Here is a 25,018-nt window from a genome sequence, read left to right as displayed (position 1 = left end):
TATACACACGCGTCCTCGGTTGTGCTGTAAAGGGCGGACCAAATTCCGCGTCCTCGGTTGTGCTGTAAAGGGCAGACTAAACTGAAACTAATGTTATATCTCAGATGTCTATATATTCAGTAAGTTCATATTTTTAAACTAAAGGTCTTTTTTTATCAAATTAAGCTCTCCTACTCTGAAGTATCAAATAAACGTACCGGTACGTTAATTAATTTTCCAAATTTCTTCCCGCCGGTACGCTCCATTTTCACCCAGTAGCCTACGCTTATTAATTTTTCAAAAATCTTCCACCCGGTATGTTTATTAAATACCTATTGTACCGGTGGGAAATTACACAAGTACAAGTCACGCTTTTTATTTTCTTAAATTGAAGTATAATGAGAAGAAAATCGAGATCTCAACTCATTACCTACTGTTCCACAAACAGAACTGGAAAGTAGGTCAAGCGGAAGTCGCTCTCTGAACACAACAGTACAATGCGTCACCTGATTTCAGTTTCTATAAATAGACGTGCCTTCCCTTCAGCAGTGACAACTACTCATGTATATCGATCGAATGATGCAATGTCGCAATGTGATAGGATCATATTTATAGCTAAGGAGGTCATTTCAAGTGCAGCAAAGAAGTTGTGTCTGTTTTCAAACGTCAATTATTTCATGCCGATTTATGATTTAAACGATGTTAAATCACATTTCTATGTAAGATAAACCCTTAGGAGTTTACAGGAATGCAAAACGAACCTTATATCTGAGAATAAATTTACTAGTATGAACCGTATGGCTCTCGGAGGCGGCTTAGGTGCGATATATCTGGGTCTTCGGCCCCTGACAATTATGAAATTTAACTCATCCCGTTTTTAAGATAAGTTTTAATACTGAGTGAATTTTACCTGGTGATTTTTTTTTTTTTTTTTACAATGATCAATAGCTAGCTTTTTATGTACAGACACAGATGTGTCTGTACATATAGCCGTCATCTGCGTCTGTCGTCGCCGTCGCTGTCGCCGTCGTCGCCGTCGCCGTGCACTTTTACCGATAACACGATAAGTGGAAAACTGTTTTTTCTTTTGGCTTGAAACTTACAGAACTGATGAATATTCGTAATACGCAGGTCAAGTTCGAAAATCAGCATGATCGGGTCACTTATAGGGAATTTATGCTGTTTTTTCACTTTTTTCAGCATATATGCAGCACCGATAACACGATAAGTGGAAAACCATTTTACCTTTTGGTTTCAAACTTACAGAACTGATGAATATTCATAATACGCAGGTCAAGTTTGAAAATCAGTGTGATTGGGTCATTTTTAGGGAAGTAATGCTGTTTTTCACTTTTTTCAGCATGTATGCAACACCTTTGTGCTATATGATGGTACTGTATGGATGGCAGTCTATAAAATTGTCCCTTGGGTGATCACTAATTAAATTAAGGTCTATAAAGTCACTTGCCTACTCATTAATTTTCAATTGGCCATTAAATGAGATTACATAAAACACTCCTTGAGATTTCCCTGTAAAGTCCCATAGGTTTAGCTCTCTTAACTGTGTCACAAAATTAGGATTTGGTGATAATTGTGCAGATAAATGGTGTTAAACATTGCAAATAAATTTACAACAAAAAGAATGTGTTATGCCAACATGCTATAGATGAATAACAGTGCTTTATTTTTCTCAAACTTGGTGGGGTTATTAATATCAAGTTAATACAGCTAGATTAAAAGTTTGAATAGCAGCTTTATTGGAATTTTTTACGTTTTTTTTTAAATTTTTTTTTTTTAAATTATTTTTCAAACACTAGCATCTTCAAGATGTGATTTTTTACTCCCATCCACCAGAAGTGCTGTGCATTTTCTGTATTTTTGTATATAATTGTTATTTCTTCAGATTTAATTCTTAGGCATGTTAAGTCTCATTATGGAACTAATAAGATATGTAAAAGTGTTGTTTTGACATTTTCTGCTTCTTAACAATATTGTTGATTATATAAAAATGACGGTAAACCTGTTATAATATTGTGCATTGTGTAATAAAGTATCATAAATGGAAAGGAACTCATCATTGCAGTTTGTCAGATTTAATCATTCACTATGTTCAGCATCTGCAAATGGAGCAAATTGGACATTGAAAATTGTTCTATTGATATTTTTCCTATGTCAACAATTTTCCTAGTTGAACATTTAAAAATGACAGTTTATTGATTATTTTGTTTTAAAGAAGGCGTTGAAAATGGTAAGAAAATCATTTCAGTACAGTTATCTCTTGTTTACGTTTTGGCATTTTGAAAGTGTGACTCTGAACTTCCATGGCCTTGAAGACCTTCCCAAATCACATTTTCTGAATATTCATGATACTTTTATTTTTTTATAAAAAATTTGATGGTCATTATGCTGTTAAGTATTATGGTTTATTGCATGAAAGTTGAAGAAAACCCTATTTTGGACACTGCTGCCAGGATAGCGGTTAAGGGAAAACCATGTTACTTACGATACTGAAACTTACTGAAAAGTTTCATAAGACAGAAGTGCAGCTTGTGTTTGAAAACCAGTGTGATTGTTTTCTGTTTTGGAGGCAATGCAGGTTTATAGAGTGCTATACTGGCATTTTCAAGTCGTGACTTATCACTCCCATCTGCCAGGAGCCCTGTACTCTTACTTTGTAACATTTTCTGTATTTTGTTAAGTTACAAGAATGATTCTTAGGATTGACATACAGCAAAAAAAAAAAATTAATATATATATATATATATATATATATATATATATATATATATATATATATATATATATATATATATTTTAATGAGTTTAAGCAATTTTTTTTTGTGTTTAATTTTCACTGTACCTCATTCTGGCATTTCCAAAGTTTAACTCTTATCAGCCTGACACCTTAGGGACTATTTCCAGACCCTATCACGCTAACTGTGGATCGATCTATCTCCATGGGAATTCTCGCTAAATTGCAATCAATGTAAGTGGCTTAGTTGTCTGTCACGCCTACTGAAACTGGCATGCCAGAATCCTAAGACTCTCAAACTGAAAGCAATTTAGTGAGAAACCCCTTGGAGTTGGATTGATCCTGTTAGATTGATCTAGGTATGGGAACTTAGTCTAATGCTTGATACACATTTTACTTTCATCCTAATCCAATGTTATGCAGAATAAGAATTTGATTTTGGCTATGCATTTACAGTTAGCATAATACATTAGTTCATCAGAATTGACAGTATCCTATTTCCTGCGTTTTTATTTTCTGGTTTTTGTCTGTACATTTGACAGCTTTGCTGCCTTGTTTCTTTCTCTTCTTCTTCTTTACTTTTATTTATTTATTTCATTTTTTTTTTTTTTTGGGGGGGGGGGGGAGCGGTGTAAAGGTTTTTTCCACCCAGTACTTTTATTCCATCCAGTACTTTTATTAAATTTCGAGATTTTTTCCACCCAGTACTTTTATTCCATCAGTACTTTTATTAAATTTTGAGATTTTTTCCACCCAGTACTTTTATTCCATCAGTACTTTTATTCGATACTTCAGAGTAGGCTTTTCATAAAACTCACAGAACTGATGATTATAAGTAAAAGAATGGTCAAGATTGAAAATCAGCATGACCAGGCCCTTTTCTTTCAAATGTTATGCTGTTTTTTTTCAGCATATATGTAACACTGTAAGCACATTTCAAGGAGAACCAATAAGCCTGTTTTCATGAAACTCACAGGAGTAATCAATGTTATCTATATACAAATCAAGTATAAAAATAAGATTGATTGGTTGAGTTTTGAGGGACTTCAGCTTTTATTTGTATATAAGTGGTTTTCCTCAGTTTTGATTGTCAGGCATGTTGACAGTTTCGTTATTGAACTAACTAGATATGTAAATATGTTAGTGTTTGTCTGAAATTTTCTGCATCTTTACAACATTGCTAGTTGATTAAATAAATATGACAGTAAACATGTTATCATGTACTGTGTAATACAGTGTCTCAAAATGGAGGAAATGGGGTGATTATTTTCAAAAGTTTTGCATTTTTTTTCTCCTTTTTTCAGTGTACATGCAACACTGTAAACACACTTCAAGGAGAACCAATAGGCCTGTTTTCATGAAACTCAGAGAACTGATGATTATTAGTAAATTAAAAAGAATGATCAAGATTGAAAATCAGCATGACCAGGCCCTTTTCTTTCAAATGTTATGCTGGTTTTTTTCAGCATATATGTAACACTGTAAGCACATTTCGAGGAGAACCAATAAGCCTGTTTTCATGAAACTCACAGAACTGATGATTATTATACCCCCTTTACACTGGACGGCGTCCTTTCTGCGTCCTTTCTGCGACCATGAAATTTGGCATCGCTGTGGTCTTAATAAAAAGGCACGAGCATTGATTTTGTATCAGAATGAATGCTCAATGATCGGCCAGTTGTCGGCACGTAAAGTATTATAATTTTTTAACTCTCAAATGGGGCCGTACTGCTGGACGCAGAAAGGACGCCGTCCAGTGTAAAGGGGCCCTTAGTAAAAGAATGGTCAACATTGAAAATCAGCATGACCAGGCCCTTTTCTTTCAAATGTTATGCTGTTTTTTTTAAGCATATAAGTAACACTGTAAGCACATTTCAGGATGAACCAATAACTTAAAGCCTGTTTTCATGAAACTCACAGAACTGATTATTATGAGTAAAAGAATGGTCAAGATTGAAAATCAGCATGACCAGGCCCTTTTCTTTCAAATTTTATGCTGTTTTTTTTCAGCATATAAGTAACACTGTAAGCACATTTCAGGGAGAACCGATAGGCCTGTTGTCATTAAACTCACAAGAGTGATCAATGTTATCTATATACAAATCAAATTTAAAAATAAGATAGATTGGTTGAGTTCTGAGGGACTTCAGCTTTTATTTGTATATAAGTGGTTTTCCTCAGATTTGATTGTCAGGCATGTTGACAGTTTCGTTATTGAATTAACTAGATATGTAAATATGTTAGTGTTTCTCTGAAATTGTCTGCATCTTTACAACATTGCTAGTTGATTATATAAATATGACGGTAAACATGTTATCATGTACTGTGTAATACAGTGTCTCAAAATGGAGGAAATGGGGTGATTATTTTCAAAAGTTTTGCATTTTTTCTCCTTTTTTCAGTGTACATGCAACACTGTTAACATATTTCAAGGAGAACCAATAAGCCTGTTTTCATGAAACTCACAGAACTGATGATTATTAGTAAAAGAATGGTCAAGATTGAAAATCAGCAAGACCAGGCCCTTTTCTTTCAAATGTTATGCTGTTTTTTTCTTTTTTTTTTTCAGCATATATGTAACACTGTAAGCACATTTCAGGGAGAACCAATAACTTAAAGCCTGTTTTCATGAAACTCACAGAACTGATGATTATTAGTAAAAGCATATTAGTAACACTGTAAGCACATTTCAGGGAGAACCGATAGGCCTGTTGTCATTAAACTCACAAGAGTGATCAATGTTATCTATATACAAATCAAATTTAAAAATAAGATTGATTGGTTGAGTTTTGAGGGACTTCAGCTTTTATTTGTATATAAGTGGTTTTCCTCAGATTTGATTGTCAGGCATGTAAACAGTCTCATTATTGAATTTACTAGATATGTAAAATGGGTTGTTTGACAATTTCTGCGTCTTTACAATATTGCTAGTTGATTATATAAAAATGGTGGTAAACCTGTTATCTTGTATTGTGTAAAAAAAGTGCCAAAATGGAAATTAACTCGTATCATTGTAGTTTGTCAGATTCAATCATTCACAATGTTCGGAATGGAGGAAATTGGACATTTAAACTTCTTATATTGATATTTTTGCCATCTCAACAATTTTCTTAGTTGATCATGTGAAATGGCAGTAAACTGTATTATTTTATGTAAAAAAGTTAAAAATGGAAAGAAACCCATTTCAGTACAGTGCTCTCTTGTATACATTTAGCATTTTCAAAGTATGACTTTGGAGTTCCATGAACCTGAAAACCTTTGCTAGTCACATTTTCTGAATATTCATGATACTAATATTTTATTATAAAAAATTGATGATCATTATGCTGTTAAGCATTATATAATATTGCATCAAATTGGAAGAAAGCACAATTTTGGGTGCTGCTGGCATGATGTCCTCAATTGTAAAATTGTGTACTGTTCAAGTCTGTATCCAATGGACGACACTTTGTGTTATCAAAATACAAAATTCATGATAATAAAAGAGTGCTAAATAGAAAATAAACATTATGAAAAAAAAATGTTTGAAAACGAATTTCTTTGTTCTTTTATTTTATTTCATCAGTATCCTTTCTTTTCCTAAATTAATTGATGTTTTATCTCATAATCTTCAATTCTAAAAAAGTGGCAAAGCCCAGCATTAAATATTGTATAACTGTTCACTTAATCATCACCTCTGGTGTTATTTTGGAATTTACCTTAAATATGAAAGAATTTCATAAAAATGTGAATTGCTGCAAAGTAACGCTATATAAATTTTGCTTTGCATTAAAAGTACAATCATTATTACATGTAGATGCATGCATGTCCTCGGTTGCAATGTGTAGTGTCTGTCCGTGTGTGTGTCTGTGTGTGTCCTCGGTTAGAATGTAAAATTCTTGTCAGCAAAAAATTAGTTTTTATAAAAAATTAATTTATAACATTCATACTCGATTAGATTTTACCCTAAATTGAATGTTTTTATTTTGATTTAACCAAGGAATAAGATGTCCTCGGTTGTATGGTGTTGTGCTGATGTCCTCGGTTGGTACACATAGACAAGTATGCGTGTGTGTGTGTGTGAGAGAGAGAGAGAGAGAGAGAGAGAGAGAGAGCAGACCGTGTGCCTACCTTTTCATTATCGTTAAGGTTTGGATTCTCCAACAATTTTGGCTTTTCGTTGGGGTTTGGAACAAACCAAATGAGAGTTTAAAAGAATAGTTTATTGAAACATCAGCAATTTAAGCTTAATGTTTGTCTGAAATGAAACAGACAGTTTCCACGCTGAATATAGGGAACAAAACCATTAAAATACCTCTGATATACTTTGTATAGGAAGGCCAAGATATTACTGCCAGTGAAGTTAATGACAATTATATACATGCAATTCATTATAATCAATCGAAGTTATCTCGTTCTTCCTGTTTAAGCAGTGAATTAAAATCAATACGATCGTCACAAATAAAATCGCCGGAAGTAATTTTAGGACTGCAAACAAACTCGTAGTGGCACAAGCACGGGTTGTGTGTCACGTGAGTATTGGTAGACCATGGATTATCTCTACACCATAAACTGTATGTCACACAGCCTAAGTTTCTTTACAATTTTGTTTTCAACTGCAGCTATGTTGATATGCGTTCCATTTAAACTCCGCCCACAATCGAAGGTGACGTAGGTGTCATGTGATTCCCACGTGGGCATGACGTCTTGGTAGACGCAGTGCTGGGTAACACGACAATTCAGGGATCGACCAATACGATCACAGCCCGTCATCACTGATACAGAGTAGCCCATGGGAGCCAGAAGACCTGAAAATATGAACACGTTTTTACGTCAAGTTTTCCAGACTGGTATATATGCAATACAGTTTGTATCACAATGAGTTGATGACACCAGAGACAGAAGAATCCAAGCCTACATTCAATGTCACTGGTGATTCTATAGATTGTACTTATGCAAAAATTCAATGTGTGATTGCATGAAGATAAATGAAAGAAACGATTGTGTTGATAATATTTGAATTTTAATAAAAATAATAAAACTTCTGTGATAATAATAGCTCATGCTGTACAAGGCATAAAAATCGTAGTAATAGTTCAGTCTTAACTAAGTAGGAAATGTTTTATAGTAATAATTCATTCTTATAAGAAACTCCGCCTTAAAACGTTGAGCACGCTATCTGGAGGTTCAGAACCACGTGTTCTTTGCTTCACAGCAGGCCCCCCAAAGTTACCATGGTAACGCCAAGAGAAATCATCAAATATTGACCAAACTAAGAGATGGACCAGAGAGTTGATGATGTTTACAAACACTTCGTTTACACACGCTGCCGCCAGTTGGTGTGGGGAGCAATCAATACATGCTACCACAACATATAATATTCACAGTTAAAGCGAAGCAAGGCGATAATCAATACAATTAAGCAGATGTCGCAGCTTGTCAACGTGAATGTGGGAGAGTTTGCAATATGTCTGAAAGTCAATTTTTTTTCCGTAGACACAAAACTAAGTCTGTTCCTTGTGGCCTCTGTCGCCATTTCTTAAACTGCTGCATCTGCCTCGGAGAGCGACTTCTTGTGAGAAAGACAGAATAACAGAAAAGAAACCTAAAATTCATATTAAAAATTCGGATGATTTCCCCTCCCCCCCCCCCCCCAAAAAAAAAAAAAAAAAAAAAATATATATATATATATATATATATATATATATATATATATATGTGTGTGTGTGTGTGTGTGTGTGTGTGTGTGTGTGTGTGTGTGGACTTTAAAAAATGATAATATAGGATAAAACATCCATTCTGTGTTAAGAATAAATTGAAAATCCGCAATAATATGAAGACAGGATTTTGTTAAAAGAATTATGTGTAATGCTGAGAAGAAATTCGGTGTTAGCTGGTGAAAAAAATGAAAATAAATGTGCAACTTAAAATGACTGGGGAATCTTGCACAATCTTAGGTACATAGACATTAAAGAATAATGGACAGAGTACACTCCAGGTTTTGCATTTTAGGGAAACCGCACTTAATCTGTACACAAAATATATATATTAAAAGCGATTGCCCGTCTGTAAACACTAAAAGCTCGATTAGTAGAAAAAGTGCGTTTTGAACAACTCATCTCAATGTGCAAAAACGAAGCGACAGATGAACCGTATATTTAGATAGAATCACGCAGTCGAAGGGCATGCGCGCATTTTAATCATTCGATTTTCGGAATGGAAGACATTACCAGTAGGGGATTTGGAGGGGGGTCAGGGAGAGCCTGACCCCCCCCCCCTTGGTTTTCCAAAAAAAAAAAAAAAAAATCACACTGAATATTTCCCTCTTGGACAAAGAACTTTGACAAGTGGATTTATACCAAATGGCACCGTTCGCCCTCTAAAATACCAAAAAGGTTTCGGGGCCCTTCAGCGGACGCCGAATCCAAGGGGCGGGGGGGGGGGGGGGTCTTTTTCGCATCCGCGGACCACCTGGATCCGCCCCTGATTAGTTTGGCACTAGGAATTTTCCCATACCATGCAGTCTGAAACCATGGGGTACTCCAGTCCCACCTCTGCAACCCAAACTGCCAGCAGATGGGAGAACACGTGTTATCGTCATGTGATATTTACGCGTGTTATCATCACACGTGTTGGTATCCACATCCGGAGACATTGAAAGCAATGAGGACTATTGTAGAGCCGCATTTTGCAACCGACCGCATTTTGCAACCGGTTGCAAAATGCGTTCAGTTGCAAAATGCGGTCCTACTAAGTAGAGCCGCATTTTGCAACTGAACGCATTTTGCAACTGCAACGCATTTTGCAACCAAAGAAAATCCTGAAAACGCATTTTGCAACTGCAACGCATTTTGCAACCAGGATTTTTTTCTAAGTCCCTGAAACAGCTTGAAGTACGAGACAGGTAGAATTAAAGTGGGGACGGGTTTGCTTCTACTATGTATGCTGAAACTGGCCAGGCTGCCCCTGGGGTGGACGAAAATATAAAACTTATTGCACATTGTAATTTCCTAAACCATTACAGTTAGGAACTCTAAACGTTAATAAACATTTTGTAAGGCATGTGCATGGGACTTCGGATTTTTTGTTTTTGTTTTTTTTTTTTAATTGGGGGTGTGGCCGTCCCTAGGGGTGGTTGATTGTACTTTTTACTTCGTATTTTTCTCCTATCTACCCTTATATCTTCAGAATTGGGAAATAAAACCGTTGGGGATTAATACACTATCGTAAGAAATGTGCATGGACACTTCGGAAATTTATTGTGACATGGGTGTGGTTGTCCCTGGGGGTGGTTGATTCTTATTTTACAACGTATTTTCTGCTATCTGCCCATTGTATCGGCCATTTGAGTTAAAGCATGAAACGTAGCTACAGTATAATTTGGGACGTTGAATGGCATTTAATTTTTTTGACTGAGGGTGTGGTCCTGGGGGTGGTTGAATACAATTAGACGTTGTATTTTCTGCTATCTACCTTTAGACCATATAATTCAGGAACAGAAGGCTATGGGAATTGAAAACATGTCTTTAGGGATATGGATCCTTCCGGGGTATTGATGGGTGTGGCCGTCCCTGGGGGTGGTTGATTCTATTTTTTGCACCGTTACTTCTACTATCTACCCTTAGAGTTAGGAACATGAAATGTTGGGGATTGATAATGAATGTACATGGGTCTTTGAGGAATGTAGAGAACAGCAGCGGCGCACATAGCACTAAACGGACTTACAGTCGTAGGCATGAATATAGGTCAAGGAATCCAGTTAAAGCTGTCCTTTCGACCCATGCCAACCATAAGGCCCTACACACTCAGAAACCCTGGCGTTCAACTAGCCGTTGTGTCTTAATACAAAACAAATATGTTAATTAATCATAAATTGTAATTAGCATGTGTGTTGCTCTACAGAGGCTATGCCTGAAAGTATGGGGTCTTGCATGGGTTTTTAATTAACTTGACCTATATTCAAGCATACCGCTGAAGGTCTGTTATTAAGTGCCGTCTGCTACGTTCTTTTCATTCCCCTTCCTTCTTAACTCGAAGGCAGCTTTCATCCTACTAGCTGGGTCGGTCCAACTCTGCAGGGGATCTCACTTAAGTGCAATCAGTGGAATCAGCTTAATTGTCTGACATACCACCAATCACCCCATCCCCTGAGGGACAATCACACCCAAAGTCACACTAAAATTCCCCTGTACCCATGCACCAAAGACTCGTGCTCCTAACTCGAATGGTCGAGAAGGAGATGAAAGAAATTACGGTGAAAATATTACAGTCAAGTAACTATCCCCAGGGACGGCCACTCCCCAAGTGACCAAAAAGTCCGATGTGCCCAAGCACATCTCTAACGATCTCAACCACCCCCAGGGACAACTACACCCCAAGTCACAAAAAATCTGGAGTGCCTACGCACATTTCTTACGATGGTATTAATCCCCAACGCTTTTATTTCCTAATTCTAAAGATATAAGGGTAGATAACAGAAAATACAATGTAAAATTACAATCAACCACCCCTAGGGACGGCCACACCCCTATGTGCATGCCTAACGATATCTTTTTTACTCCCTGACGTTTCAACCTCCTAACTCTAATGGTTTAGGAAATTACAATGTGAAATAAGTTTTATATTATAGTCCACCCCAGGGGCAGCCTGGCCAGTTTCAGCATACATAGTCGAAGCAAACCCGTCCCCACTCCAATTATACCGTGCAAAATGCGTTTTCACGATTTTCTTTGGTTGCAAAATGCGTTGCAGTTGCAAAATGCGTTCAGTTGCAAAATGCGGCTTTACTTAGTAGGACCGCATTTTGCAACTGAACGCATTTTGCAACCGGTTGCAAAATGCGGTCGGTTGCAAAATGCGGCTCTACACTATCTAATTATGCCCCTTTTAGAAACCCCCAATCCACTGCAACAGTATCTGTCTATTCTGCAGGGTATTAAAATTTAGAAAAGATGCAGACCGATTTGCAATAATAAAAATAAAAATAATTAAAAATAAAAAATAAAAATAAATTAAATAGCTGTGCATAAATAGATACATGATAATTACATAAAATTCACGAGGCATACACATTCTTGTTCAGTTTTTCCTTTATGTTACATGAGTCCAATATGTATCTCTACTTCACGACATATAACGACATTGAAGCTTTACTTCATGTACTTTTGATCAGAAAAGTTTATACTGCTTAAAGCTGGTTTCATAAAAAGAGTATACTAGAGATCTTCGAGACTTACACGTCTTGTTTTTCAGTTTTGTCGGATAAGCCTCACTTTCAGTTTTATGGCGCAATAAATCTTGTACTCTTACCTTGAATAAAAACTCCCTTTACACTTGTCAAGGCGGCCATGTTGAGTGCTAGCCAAGGCGCCCGTTCCCTGCCAGACTCGAAGCATGTGTTAGTAGAGTTATCCACTGCCAGCAGACCGTCGTTGTTGTTATAGTAACTGCTTTCATAGATCTCTGGAGCATAAAAAATTAAAGTTTAAATAAAATCTTAATCAACAAATGATATAATCATGATAATGGTATTGCAAAGGTTGTACTACTAGGGTACTTAGGCCACACTTTTTTATTTTTATGGATGACATCCTGCGCGCGCACCGAATTTCGTCCGTTCTCAAAAAAAAAAAAAAAAAATCTCCCCCTTCCACCCCCCCCCCCAATCGAAGTCGGTTGTCGCAAACGTCGTTATTGAATTTGCCGGAAAATGAGCTCTCTGCGCATGCGTATTACTGCCACGTGGAAATATGGCCGCTTTGCCATCAAATTCATCTCTAGGATTACTTTCAAATTACAGGACAATTAATTATATAAACGTCATAAAGAGAACGGGGCCGTCGATTTGGATTGTTATGCCATTGATATTGGGCATGGAGATATCCACTTTTTTACAATTATGTGAAAGGCTGGCGGCGGCCAGCAATTATCGGCCGGAAAATTTCAGTGACATTCTGTCCAAAGCAGCACATACCAGGTTTTTTGTAGCGAAAAAAGGGTTGACAGGGCGTCGAGGTATTTGGTGGGCTGTAGGTCGGTCAGGCCACCCGACAGTTTGGCTGCTTCACGTGAGTCGAAGAAGACCAAATGGCATCGACCGAAATGACCTTTTACAGATTTGGCAGTATTAAGCATTTGCTTCATTTTATAACATTTCTGTGTAGTGTTCATAATGCTTTAATATTCTGAGAAAACAAATAAATACATGCTGTTTGTTTGATATTTGTTTTATTGATTGTTATACCAACAAAATGCATGAAATAACCTTAAATAGATTGGGTAATATGCAGCATTTCTATCAGGCCTGTAGCCAGCAATTTCAAAAGGGGGGTTTCCTTTTTTGAAAAAGTGGACCATTTTCCATAAAAACTTAATGTATCTAGGTCAAATTTTACCCAATGTGGACCTTTTCCCAGCAAAAGGGGTGGTTCTTTCGAACCCCCTGGCTACGGGCCCGTCTATTCATGACTTTTTTTTACCTTTCTACGAAGTATTCACAATACTTTAATATTTTGAGAGCATGGATAAAGACATATTGTTAGTTTGATACGTGTTTCTGTGGTAAATTTGTGTTTCCAACTGTGTACTGACAGCATTCCTTTACTTAAGCAGCATTTTTTTTTGGACTGTTTTTTTTCGCCCTCTCGCACCGATTTCGGGGTCCCCAGAGGATGTCATCCATAAAAATAAGAAAGTTTGGCCTTACCTTGTATCTCCGTCCCACTACACCACAACAAAAGAACACAGAGACGGGGTACTTACCTTGTATCTCCGTCCTACTACACCACAACAACAGAACACAGAGACGGGGTACTAACCTTGTATCTCCGTCCCACTACACCACAACAACAGAACACAGAGACGGGGTACTTACCTTGTATCTCCGTCCCACTACACCACAACAACAGAACACAGAGACGGGGTACTTACCTTGTATCTCCGTCCCACTACACCACAACAACAGAACACAGAGACGGGGTACTTACCTTGTATCTCCGTCCCACTACACCACAACAACAGAACACAGAGACGGGGTACTTACCTTGTATCTCCGTCCCACTACACCACAACAACAGAACACAGAGACGGGGTACTTACCTTGTATCTCCGTCCCAGTCCAGCCAGTACTACAGAACAGCATCAGGATGCAGAGAGAGAGCGTTCCTCGTGCACGGCACATGGCAGGTTGAGAGAACTAACCAGATTTATCGGATTTCAGACCAAGGCACCGGCAGAGTTGGAAAACTAACGTATTAACCAGATTATTGGCTACTTTCCCGGAAAGCCGATGACAACTGCCTTATTAAACAGACTGTTTATGTCATGAACGCCGCTGTGGCGGAATAACACCGGAAGGCAAATACTTTCTTCTTTTAATCCCAATAAGAAAGCCTGATTCGGGCTTTTACCGCCTGTGTGTTAGTTTGACACGGAAATCATCGATATGTTGGTTAACAAAATGAAAAAAGAAGCAATCAATTCCAATGTGTAGCGTCACTCCCCATGCAGCCTTCAAACTGTCTCTTTACTGGCTCACTGTTCACCTTTTATAGTATTGCCAAGATTTAAACACGGAGTTGGAATGGTACATATAAACGTTCTTATATTTCCCCCTCAGGTAACCACATCAATAAAAAATTGCGGATGTTTGCAGTGCATTAGCTACTGCTAGAGACAGGAAACACCCGGCAAAGTCAACATGACGCTATTCTATCTGTACCAAGCCCAGACTGCAAGTCAGAACATCACCGCTTCCCGCCAGAAAGCTGACACTAGTGAAATCAACTCAATAAATGTCAGCAAGCTAATGTTACGTATTGATGTCAAAGATACCACCGGCGAAGAAATTATTATTAAGTAGCATGTATTTTACATCTTCCAGCTCATTTACTTTTTTTCGCTGTCCCATGAATGGTTTATCTAACTTCCAAGTTCGATTTGAGCACAAGAAATGTCAAATTACATGAAATGGCATTATATATATTTTGATTTAAATATAATATTGCTTTACAGTCTTAATCAGTAAATAATGTTCAGCAGACTTTACAAGGTATACTAGCATAAAATGAATAAAGTAAATAAACAGCACTGAACCCGGTACTTACACATGAGCTGTCCCACTGAACCTGGTACTAACACATGAGCTGTCCCACTGAACCAGGTACTTACATACGAACTGTCCCACTGACACCGGTACTTACACATGAGCTGTCCCACTGAACCAGGTACTTACACATGAGCTGTCCCACTGAACCCGGTACTTACACGAGTTGTCCCACTAAACCTGGTACTTACATATGAGCTGTCCCACTAAAACTTGTACATACATATGAGCTGTCCCACTGAACCGGGTTCTAACACATGAGCTGTCCCACTAAACCTGGTACTTACATATGAGCTGTCCCACTAAACCTGGTATTTACACATGAGCTGTCCCACTGAACCTGGTACTTACATATGAGATGTCCCACTAAACCTGGTACTTACATATGAGCTGTCCCACTGAACCTGGTACTAACACATGAGCTGTCCCACTGAACCCGGTATTTACACATGAGCTGTCCCACTATACCTGGTACTTACATATGAGCTGTCCCACTAAACCTGGTACTTACATATGAGCTGTCCCACTGAAAACGATACTTACATACGAACTGTCCCACTGAAACCGGTACTTACACATGAGCTGTCCCACTGAAAATGATACTTACATATGAACTGTCCCACTGAAACCGGTACTTACACATAAGCTGTCCCACTGAACCTGGTACTAACACATGAGCTGTCCCACTGAACCCGATACTTACACATGAGCTGTCCCACTATACCTGGTACTTACATATGAGATGTCCCACTAAACCTGGTACTTACATATGAGCTGTCCCACTAAACCTGGTACTTACATATGAGCTGTCCCACTGAAAACGATACTTACATACGAACTGTCCCACTGAAACCGGTACTTACACATGAGCTGTCCCACTGAAAATGATACTTACATATGAACTGTCCCACTGAAACCGGTACTTACACATAGGCTGTCCCACTGAACCTGGTACTAACACATGAGCTGTCCCACTGAACCCGATACTTACACATGAGCTGTCCCACTATACCTGGTACTTACATATGAGATGTCCCACTAAACCTGGTACTTACATATGAGCTGTCCCACTGAACCTGGTACTAACACATGAGCTGTCCCACTGAACCCTGTACTTACACATGAGCTGTCCCACTGAACCAGGTACTTACACATGAGCTGTCCCAATGAACCCGGTATTTACACATGAGCTGTCCAACTGAACCCGGTATTTACACATGAGCTGTCCCACTGAACCTGGTCCTTACACATGAGCTGTCCCACTGAACCCGATACTTACATACGAACAGTTCCACTGAAACTGGTACTTACACATGACCTGTCCCATTGAACCCGATACTTATATATGAACTGTTCCAGTGAAACCGGTACTTACACATGAGCTGTCAGACTGAACCCGGTATTTACACATGAGCTGTCCCACTTAACCTGGTACTTACAAATGAGATGTCCCACTAAACCTGGTACTTACATATGAGCTGTCCCACTGAACTTGGTACTAACACATGAGCTGTTCCACTGAACCTGGTATTTACACATGGGCTGTCCCACTGAACCCGATACTTACATACGAACTGTCCCACTTAAACCGGTACTTACACATGAGCTGTCAGACTGAACCCGGTACTTACACATGGCCTGTCCCACTGAAACCGGTACTTACAAACAAGCTGTGCAACGGGGACATCATTTGTTTAACAAAATCCCTGAATCCTTCCTATCATATAAAAACTGTAAACTTTTTTTATTACCTGCGAATCGTGTATTATTTGTGGCTTTGTTGTTGCTAAAAATTTATTGTTATGTTGCCGAGTATAACGGACTACAAAATTGCTTTAATTGCCTAAAGTATTTTTTCAGTTCAGTAACGCGCGTGTGCTTATAAGATTTATATATCACTATAGGTTTTATGGTTTTGTTGAACATATCTAAATTATCTTAAACCTAAAAGTTTTGAAACGTGTCCTCCCAGTGTTAGGTATGCATGATCAGAGACCTTCACCACAGTTGTTATTACTGACTGTAGCGGACCACGAGTAAATGAAGCAACACCATTGGATAATACTGCCGTTTATTCACGCAGTGAACAGAACTGAACAGAATCTGAACAGAAACTGAACAAAAAACTGAACAGAAACTGGACAAAACTGGTGAAAACTATAAAAAGAAAAGAAAAAGAAAAAATAATAATAACAATACAGTGAAATAAAGATAAATAAACTAGATATAATAAACAACTTAATTCATGTGATCTTAACAACAAATAATTGATCTTTGCATGTGTGTAAGTTTTTACTATTTATTATTTAATTTCAAAACACTCACACTAGAACAATATCCAGACTCGCTTTCTCCGCTAGCAACTGGCTGCTCAGATACGGCCATAGCAATCTGAGCTGGTACTGTAAATTTATTTGATAATATAAATATACATGTGCGTGTTGGTCATGAAAATGCCACACCCATACTAACATAAACTTTAATAAACACGATGCTCATAACTTAGGTTACTGATTAAACTTAAGTAAACTTATGTAAACTTTTGTAAACTACACAAAATATCTCTATATAAGTGAATTACACTTTATTAAACACATAAATTTTACACAATCTACACGTAATATCGTAACATACCTAAACTCTGCCAGTAAGTATATAAATGACCGCGCAGAGTACATGCAACATCGGCTTTTATACAGTTCATCACATGACTAGATGAATAGATGTTACTTAATATTGAGCAGTGTTCTAGTGTCTTCTCTAACACAATATAAATAAACATAAGAACAGCGTGGAAAATATAAAATAAAAATGATAACGTATATAATTTCTGCCGTGTCGGCAACACTCCGCATTTTACAAAAAAAAAAAAAAAAAAAAAAAAAAAAAAAAATTTTGTAACATCACATTTGCAATATATACACTATATGTATGTACACTGAAAGATCATACAATCCACATTTTCAAATTGCATTTTTAAACATACAAATATCTCAAGCGTTGTCATTCCCTTCCAATAAAACAAGTTTTGTATACGTGGACGTTTTAGTGCGAATGACTGCACTTCGAATTAAACCATCTCTACCCACGTTGGTGCTTTCTACTATGGCCAGAGGCCAAAATCCACGAGGAATTGATTTGTCTACTTCAAGGACAATGTCACCGACTTTCAAATTCCTCTGAATGCAATGCCATTTGGAACGAGCCTGCAATGTAGGTAAATATTCTCGAGTCCATCTTTTCCAAAATTGAGACACCAGAAATTGGACATGTCTCCACAGCTTTCTGTAAGTGTCAGCAATATCAAATTTTCCCCATGGATAGGAAGGAATTCCTCTGATTGCTAACAAATGATTTGGTGTGAGCGCATCACAATCATTCACATTCTCACTGATTTTAGTAATGGGTCTTCCATTTACTATACACTCACATTCGCACAATACAGTCTGCAAAGACCAATCGGTTAAAGACCTAGCACAGTTTGCCAGTACAGCCATCAAAATTTTTCTTATTGTCCGAATCATTCTCTCCCATACACCACCATAATGAGAAGCGTGTGGTGGATTAAAAATCCAATCAATTCCCTTTCGTCTCATTTCTGACATGATCTTGACTTTGTCTAACTGCCGTAAACATTTGTTCATTTCATTCACCGCCCCTACCAAGTTTGTGCCGTTATCACTGTAAACTTTTGTGGGACAACCGCGTCTCGATACGAATCGTATGAAACCGTTGAGAAATGCGCTTGTTTCTAAATTTTCTAACACCTCCAAGTGAATCGCTCTTGTTTTAAAACACGTGAAAACGCATCCGTAGCGTTTAACTTCTGAGCGACCTACCCTGACTTTGAGAGGTCCAAAAATATCGATTCCAACTACATCAAAGGGGGGACCTCCTCTAGAACACCTATCACCGGGCAAATCAGCCATTTTTTGAATCATTGGCGACGCATACAAACGCCTACATACAACACACTCTCTTTGTATCTTTCTCACCAAGTTTCTATCACCCACTATCCAAAATTTTCTTCGTATCACACTTAGAGTCCATCCGTACCTAAATGTGCACTTTCATGCGCTTCTCGAGCAATCAAGTTGGAAACAACATGCTTTCTAGGTAAAATCGATGGTTGCTTACACTTCAGTGCAGAATGAATTAGTCTACCACCGACAACTAGTGTGTCATTCTGAAGGATGGGAGAAAGATCGTGAATTTTACTTGATTTCGAAACTTGGCCTGTTTTTTTTAGAGACTTTAACTCGTGAGAAAAACTGTCTCTTTGTACCGCCTTGATAATTTCATCTTCCGCGATTTTTAGTTCAGTCGCAGTAATATGCCCTTTGTCTAGCGTCTTTGAGCGGAGAAATTTCTTAAATCTCAGCAACCACGCAACTGCTTTGCACAGCTTGTAAAAGCTAGAATAAAAATTCCATAGCATTTCTAAAGGAGAAGTACTCTCTTCACTCGGATTGAAAACATTCACGACATTGCTCGAAATGATCTCGAGATCACTCGAACATTCCAAAAAATCCGTCTCCTCTCTTGGCCATTCGCTTTTGTATTTAGACAGAAATTTCGCTCCGGTAAACCAATTCTGAGACAACTCATTTGATTGACATCCGCGAGATAAAACGTCAGCCGGATTTGACTTGCCATGAACATGCTTCCACTGACACACATTTGTGTTTTCTCTTATGAAAGAGACCCGGTTTGAAATAAATGTTTTGAATCGCTTTACATCATTTGAAATGTATGCTAGTGCAATTTTGCTATCAGTCCAAAATGTAGTTGCTGAAAGCAGAACATTGATTTCTTTTCTAATCATAATGTCAACTTCTACTGCCGTGACACAAGCAGTCAACTCTAAGCGAGGAATGGTGACACTTTTCAAGGGTGCTAACCGGCCTCGAGCAAAAAGCAGGGTCACGAAAATTTCACCGCGAGGACTGACAGTGCGGAGATAAGCGCATGCTCCGTAAGCCGCACTACTAGCATCACAAAATATGTGCAATTCAGACACACCGTCACACATTTTCTCAGGAATCACCACTCTAGGGAACTGAATATTCCTGACATTTTCCAAAGAGTTCACCCATGCCACCCATTTATTCTCAATCATTCTAGGCACAGGCTCATCCCAACTCAATTTCAAACGCGTAGAATCTTGGAAAATACGTTTCCCTTGAATGACCACAGGTGACAACAGACCTAGTGGGTCATATACAGAAGCAACCATGCTCAACATCACGCGCCTCGTGACTTTGTCACTGCTTTTGAAAGCAAACTCGTAGTAAAAGGTATCACTCATAACATTCCACTTGATACCCAGTGCTTTTGTATACACATTCGGTGTGAGTTCTCTCACTTCTTTCGCTCGATCATTCTCATTCACAGCACAATAAAGTTCCTCATCACTGAAGACAAATTTGGTTAGATTAAAACCACCAAATGCTACAGCTTCCTTTGTGCCACGAATTATCTCGAAAGATTCATCTTTGGTCTTAGCAGACGCGAGCAAATCATCGATATAAAAAGAATCATTCACGGTATCGCGCACTATAGGGCTCACTTCCTGATCTCGGACAGTTCGCTTTAAAGCAAACGAACTCGCGCTTCCCGACCATTTCCCTCCAAACAAATGTACTTTCATACGATAATGAACTAAACTATTTCCTTCTCGCCACAAAAAACGAAGCGCGTTTCTATCCTTCTCGGGTACCCTCACCTGATAATACATACACTCTATGTCTCCCATATTAGCGTATTTGTACCTTCGAAACCGCAAAAGAATCCCTATCAGTCTATTTATGAAGTCCGGACCTTGCATAGTTTGATTGTTCAAACTCACACCCTGCACCGAACATGCACAATCATACACCATTCTGAGTTTATCCGGTTTATCAGGATGGATAACATGTCTGTGGGGAATGTACCATTCACTTCCATCATTCAACTCAATTTCATGGGGAGGTACTTGCTCTACATAGCCATCAGAAATAAGCTTTGTAACATTGTCTTTGTATCGGTCATACAGCCCCTCATTTGTGAGTTTTCTTTCTAAATTTTGCAACCTTTTAACGGCTACATACCGATTATCGGGAAATTTCGGGCACTTATCTTTCCACGGGATTGGAAGAACATAATGGCCGTCTTTCATGGAAACACTGTTTTCCCATAAACAAAGCACTCTTTTGTCTTCGTAAGACAATTTAGTTCCCATATCAAAATCATCATCCCAATAGTTGCCCTGAATTACATCCACAGACAAATGATTTACAGAGACATGAGCATTGAAAGTATCATCTACGGACCCGTTGATAGTCCACCCTAAACGCGAACGCGCCGCGTATATGCCTGTTGTGCTATTTTCATCAACACGGACTTCTAAAGGCATAATCAAATGGGCATTATCCATCCCTATCTATGATTATGTCAACTCCCTCTGCTGCAGTGCAGTTACTCAGAGGTATTCCCTTCAAATGCGGGAATGATTCCACATCAATTATGTCATTTGCTCTCACATTTACGCGAGGAATGACGAAAACATTTGACACGCGGTATTTCACCGACTTATTTTCAATTGGTGACGCGTCAAAAGAAAACAACAGGTGATCGCGCGCTCCTAGAGCCGTCAATTGTGTTCAAATGATATTCCACGGTGCTTTTAGTACTGAGCGCTGCAGTGGACACTAAACGCTCCGAGATAAATGATGAAGTCGACCCACTGTCTAACAACGCTAATGCTTGGTGCACGCCATTTATCATCACTGAAACTATCGGTAGTTTCACGCTTTTGATCTCGCCCGAATTAATACTGGTATTCGTAATTTGACTTTGAGATCTGATTCGAGAATCACCGGCACTTTCCGTATGCGCGCGCGGAGGAGTTTCAACCTTGAATTTACATGAATGAACTTTGAATGTTTTTTACCGCAGCCCGGCACACTACAAACAGCAGGATTTCTGCAGTTACTTGCAAAATGTCCGGCAAACAAACAATTGAAACACAATTTATTTTGTCTCACAACATTCAAACGATCTTGCACTCCTTTTTCTTTAAAAGCACTGCACTGAGATAAATGATGTTGACTACCACACAACACACATGGGAAAACACCATTCTTTTCATTCGTCCTTTGATCAACAGACTGATCACACGGATGACGTACGGGACAGTCATTGATATTCGACCCAATCACGGAGTGTTGGGTAGAAACAGTAGCAGTTACAAAAGAGTGATTTGACACATTTGCATATACTGACTCACCACCGTACACTGGGTCACTAGCATCTGCAGCAGTTTTTACCATGAAATCTACAAATTCCTGAAATTTAGGATAACGATCATTTTTGTGTTTGATTTCTAATGCACGCTTTCTCCATCGCTCAACAATCCAACTTTTACACCTACCCAGAATCTCCAATATGATCTTTTGATTTTCTATCTCACCCTTTAAGTTCAACTTTTCTAACGTTGTACACACAACTTGTAATTCATCAGCTAAACCCTGTAAATCTTTCACTTTCATAATCTTTTTACCATTTTTGAGATTTTCAATCAAAGAGCTAGCCACCAAAATGATCATTTCCAAAACGGACCTTCAGAATCTGTCTGGCTTTGGTATAACCCTCCAAGCCCCCAATTAATACGCAATTTTTAATTGCTTCTTTGGCAGAACCAGTTGTAAATTGTATTAATCTGTTTAATTTCATCTGAGGGTCTTTCATTTTTGAATCGATCATTTCGTCAAAAACCGTCATAAAATAATGAAAAATTTTGGCGTCTCCTTCAAATTTATCAATTGAGCAATGTGGGGTGTTTAAAAAAGTTAACAAACTTGCTTCATTGATTAAATTTGTTTCTGATTCATTTGACTTTTGCTTAAGAGAGTTTAAAAAAGTCATACCAAGTTTGATACCCTTGATAACTTTTTCTTCCACTTCCCGAAACCAATCTTCACTTGCATCCATCTCTTCCTCGTCCAGATAACTGTGATACTCATCATGAGCAGCCTCGAACGAAGAAAACGTATCTTTCAACTGGTCAACCTTGCTGGCTACCAATTGAGCATCCTCAGCAGCAACTGCCCTCTCGATGGCACCAAGGCACTTCGTCACGGCACCTTTTCGCGCCCGTCGTAGTTTTGACAGTATGTCAATGTCCGGCTTTTCCTCTCCTGTGTCAGTCATGGTCTGGTGTGACGGTGAAACAGCGTGTACCCTCGGGGAAACAAGATTAGCACTTGTTGAGTTCTCCGGTGTATCCCAACCTCGGGATGGCAAGTTTTCCTCTAGAGAACCCTCCAATATAACCCAGCCTTGGGTTGTTCTAGTTTTTCACTGTAGCGGACCACGAGTAAATGAAGCAACACCATTGGATAATACTGCCGTTTATTCACGCAGTGAACAGAACTGAACAGAATCTGAACAGAAACTGAACAAAAAACTGAACAGAAACTGGACAAAACTGGTGAAAACTATAAAAAGAAAAGAAAAAGAAAAAATAATAATAACAATACAGTGAAATAAAGATAAATAAACTAGATATAATAAACAACTTAATTCATGTGATCTTAACAACAAATAATTGATCTTTGCATGTGTGTAAGTTTTTACTATTTATTATTTAATTTCAAAACACTCACACTAGAACAATATCCAGACTCGCTTTCTCCGCTAGCAACTGGCTGCTCAGATACGGCCATAGCAATCTGAGCTGGTACTGTAAATTTATTTGATAATATAAATATACATGTGCGTGTTGGTCATGAAAATGCCACACCCATACTAACATAAACTTTAATAAACACGATGCTCATAACTTAGGTTACTGATTAAACTTAAGTAAACTTATGTAAACTTTTGTAAACTACACAAAATATCTCTATATAAGTGAATTACACTTTATTAAACACATAAATTTTACACAATCTACACGTAATATCGTAACATACCTCCACTCTGCCAGTAAGTATATAAATGACCGCGCAGAGTACATGCAACATCGGCTTTTATACAGTTCATCACATGACTAGATGAATAGATGTTACTTAATATTGAGCAGTGTTCTAGTGTCTTCTCTAACACAATATAAATAAACATAAGAACAGCGTGGAAAATATAAAATAAAAATGATAACGTATATAATTTCTGCCGTGTCGGCAACACTGACCGCTAGGTGGCACCGCTAGCCACAGTTTTCAGGGGAACACAGGGCCTACGTTGCGTTCGTTTTAGCCCCTCCGCCCCTCAAGGGGTGGAATATCACAGTGCCCCCTCCCCCCCCCCCCAGTTACACTTAAAATCATTATAAAGAAGTCTTTAAGTCAGCTCTAAATTACAATGACCAAATCACCACAAAATGCTTTGGAATAAATGAATAAATGAATATAATAATAATAATAATAATAATAATAATAATAATAATAATAATAATAGATATGTATGTCCCAGAACCTACGTTACCGGAACATACGTTACCAAAATTCCCGCTTATAAATGCTCCTTCCTAATCCATAATAATAGACCATGATAGAAATTGTACGTGAATTTTTGTTTTATACATGTACACGTTTTAAAAGATCTCAATTGAATACAACTTTGAATTGATTCAGTTTTTGTGTGTGTGTGTGTGTGTGTGTGTGTGTGTGTGTGAGTGTGTGTGTGTGTTTTAGACCTGTGGTATTCCACCTCTATATTGGGTTTGGGCGAGTACATTTTTCCGGTGAAGAACCACGGCCATTCCACGAAAAAGGGTACAATTCCAAAACGAGAAATTTTTAATTCTGATTTTATTTCTGATAAATATATATATATTTAATACGGGGTAATATCTTTAACAGCAAGCGTTATGAATGCATACTACATCAAAACCACAGAAATAACGTTTTAAAGTATTTACAGCAGGGCCGTAGCCTCCGGGGGGGGGGGGGGGGGGGGGGGGGGGGGGGGCAGCTGCCCCCCCTGGGATTTGAGGTGCAAAAAAAAAATTATCCACGAAATGAAGTCCAATTGGCGTGTTGTGTTGAAAAATGACTGTACTTCTGGCAAAATGAACCCATAATTTCTGACTTCTGATTGAGCAATAATTAAATAACAGTTATAATGCAACAGAATGCAGTATTAGACATACAGTTTTTTAAAATTTTCCACACCGTGGGAGGGGGCCACCCCCTCCCAGACCCTCCCCCCTCGGGGCCTTCGCC

General features: G+C 38.2%; 1 protein-coding gene across 3 annotated transcripts; it reads right to left on the bottom strand.

The window, feature by feature from the left end:
• Nucleotides 1–6,918: 6,918 nt before the first annotated feature.
• Nucleotides 6,919–24,739, bottom strand: LOC106151730 (uncharacterized). Of its 3 annotated transcripts, XM_013525111.2 has the most exons (3): nt 13,808–14,782; nt 12,020–12,172; nt 6,919–7,518 (listed from the first exon to the last, which is right to left on the bottom strand). In XM_013525111.2, exons 1-3 carry the CDS (start codon nt 13,887–13,889, stop codon nt 7,271–7,273), a joined length of 483 nt encoding a protein of 160 aa, XP_013380565.1. In that variant the 5' UTR covers nt 13,890–14,782; the 3' UTR covers nt 6,919–7,270. The 3 variants fall into 2 exon arrangements, 1 of the variants encoding a protein (XP_013380565.1); XR_015335661.1 differs by lacking the exons at nt 6,919–7,518; nt 13,808–14,782 and adding an exon at nt 17,139–24,739 and having other exon boundaries at nt 12,031–12,172.
• Nucleotides 24,740–25,018: the final 279 nt, after the last annotated feature.

This window comes from Lingula anatina, chromosome 8, assembly GCF_051362555.1.
Source record: "Lingula anatina isolate TDL-2025a chromosome 8, LinAna3.0, whole genome shotgun sequence".
Lineage (NCBI taxonomy): Eukaryota > Metazoa > Brachiopoda > Lingulata > Lingulida > Lingulidae > Lingula > Lingula anatina.
The sequence above is the reverse complement of the archived record's forward strand: the minus strand, read 5'-3'. Positions and strand labels throughout refer to the sequence as shown.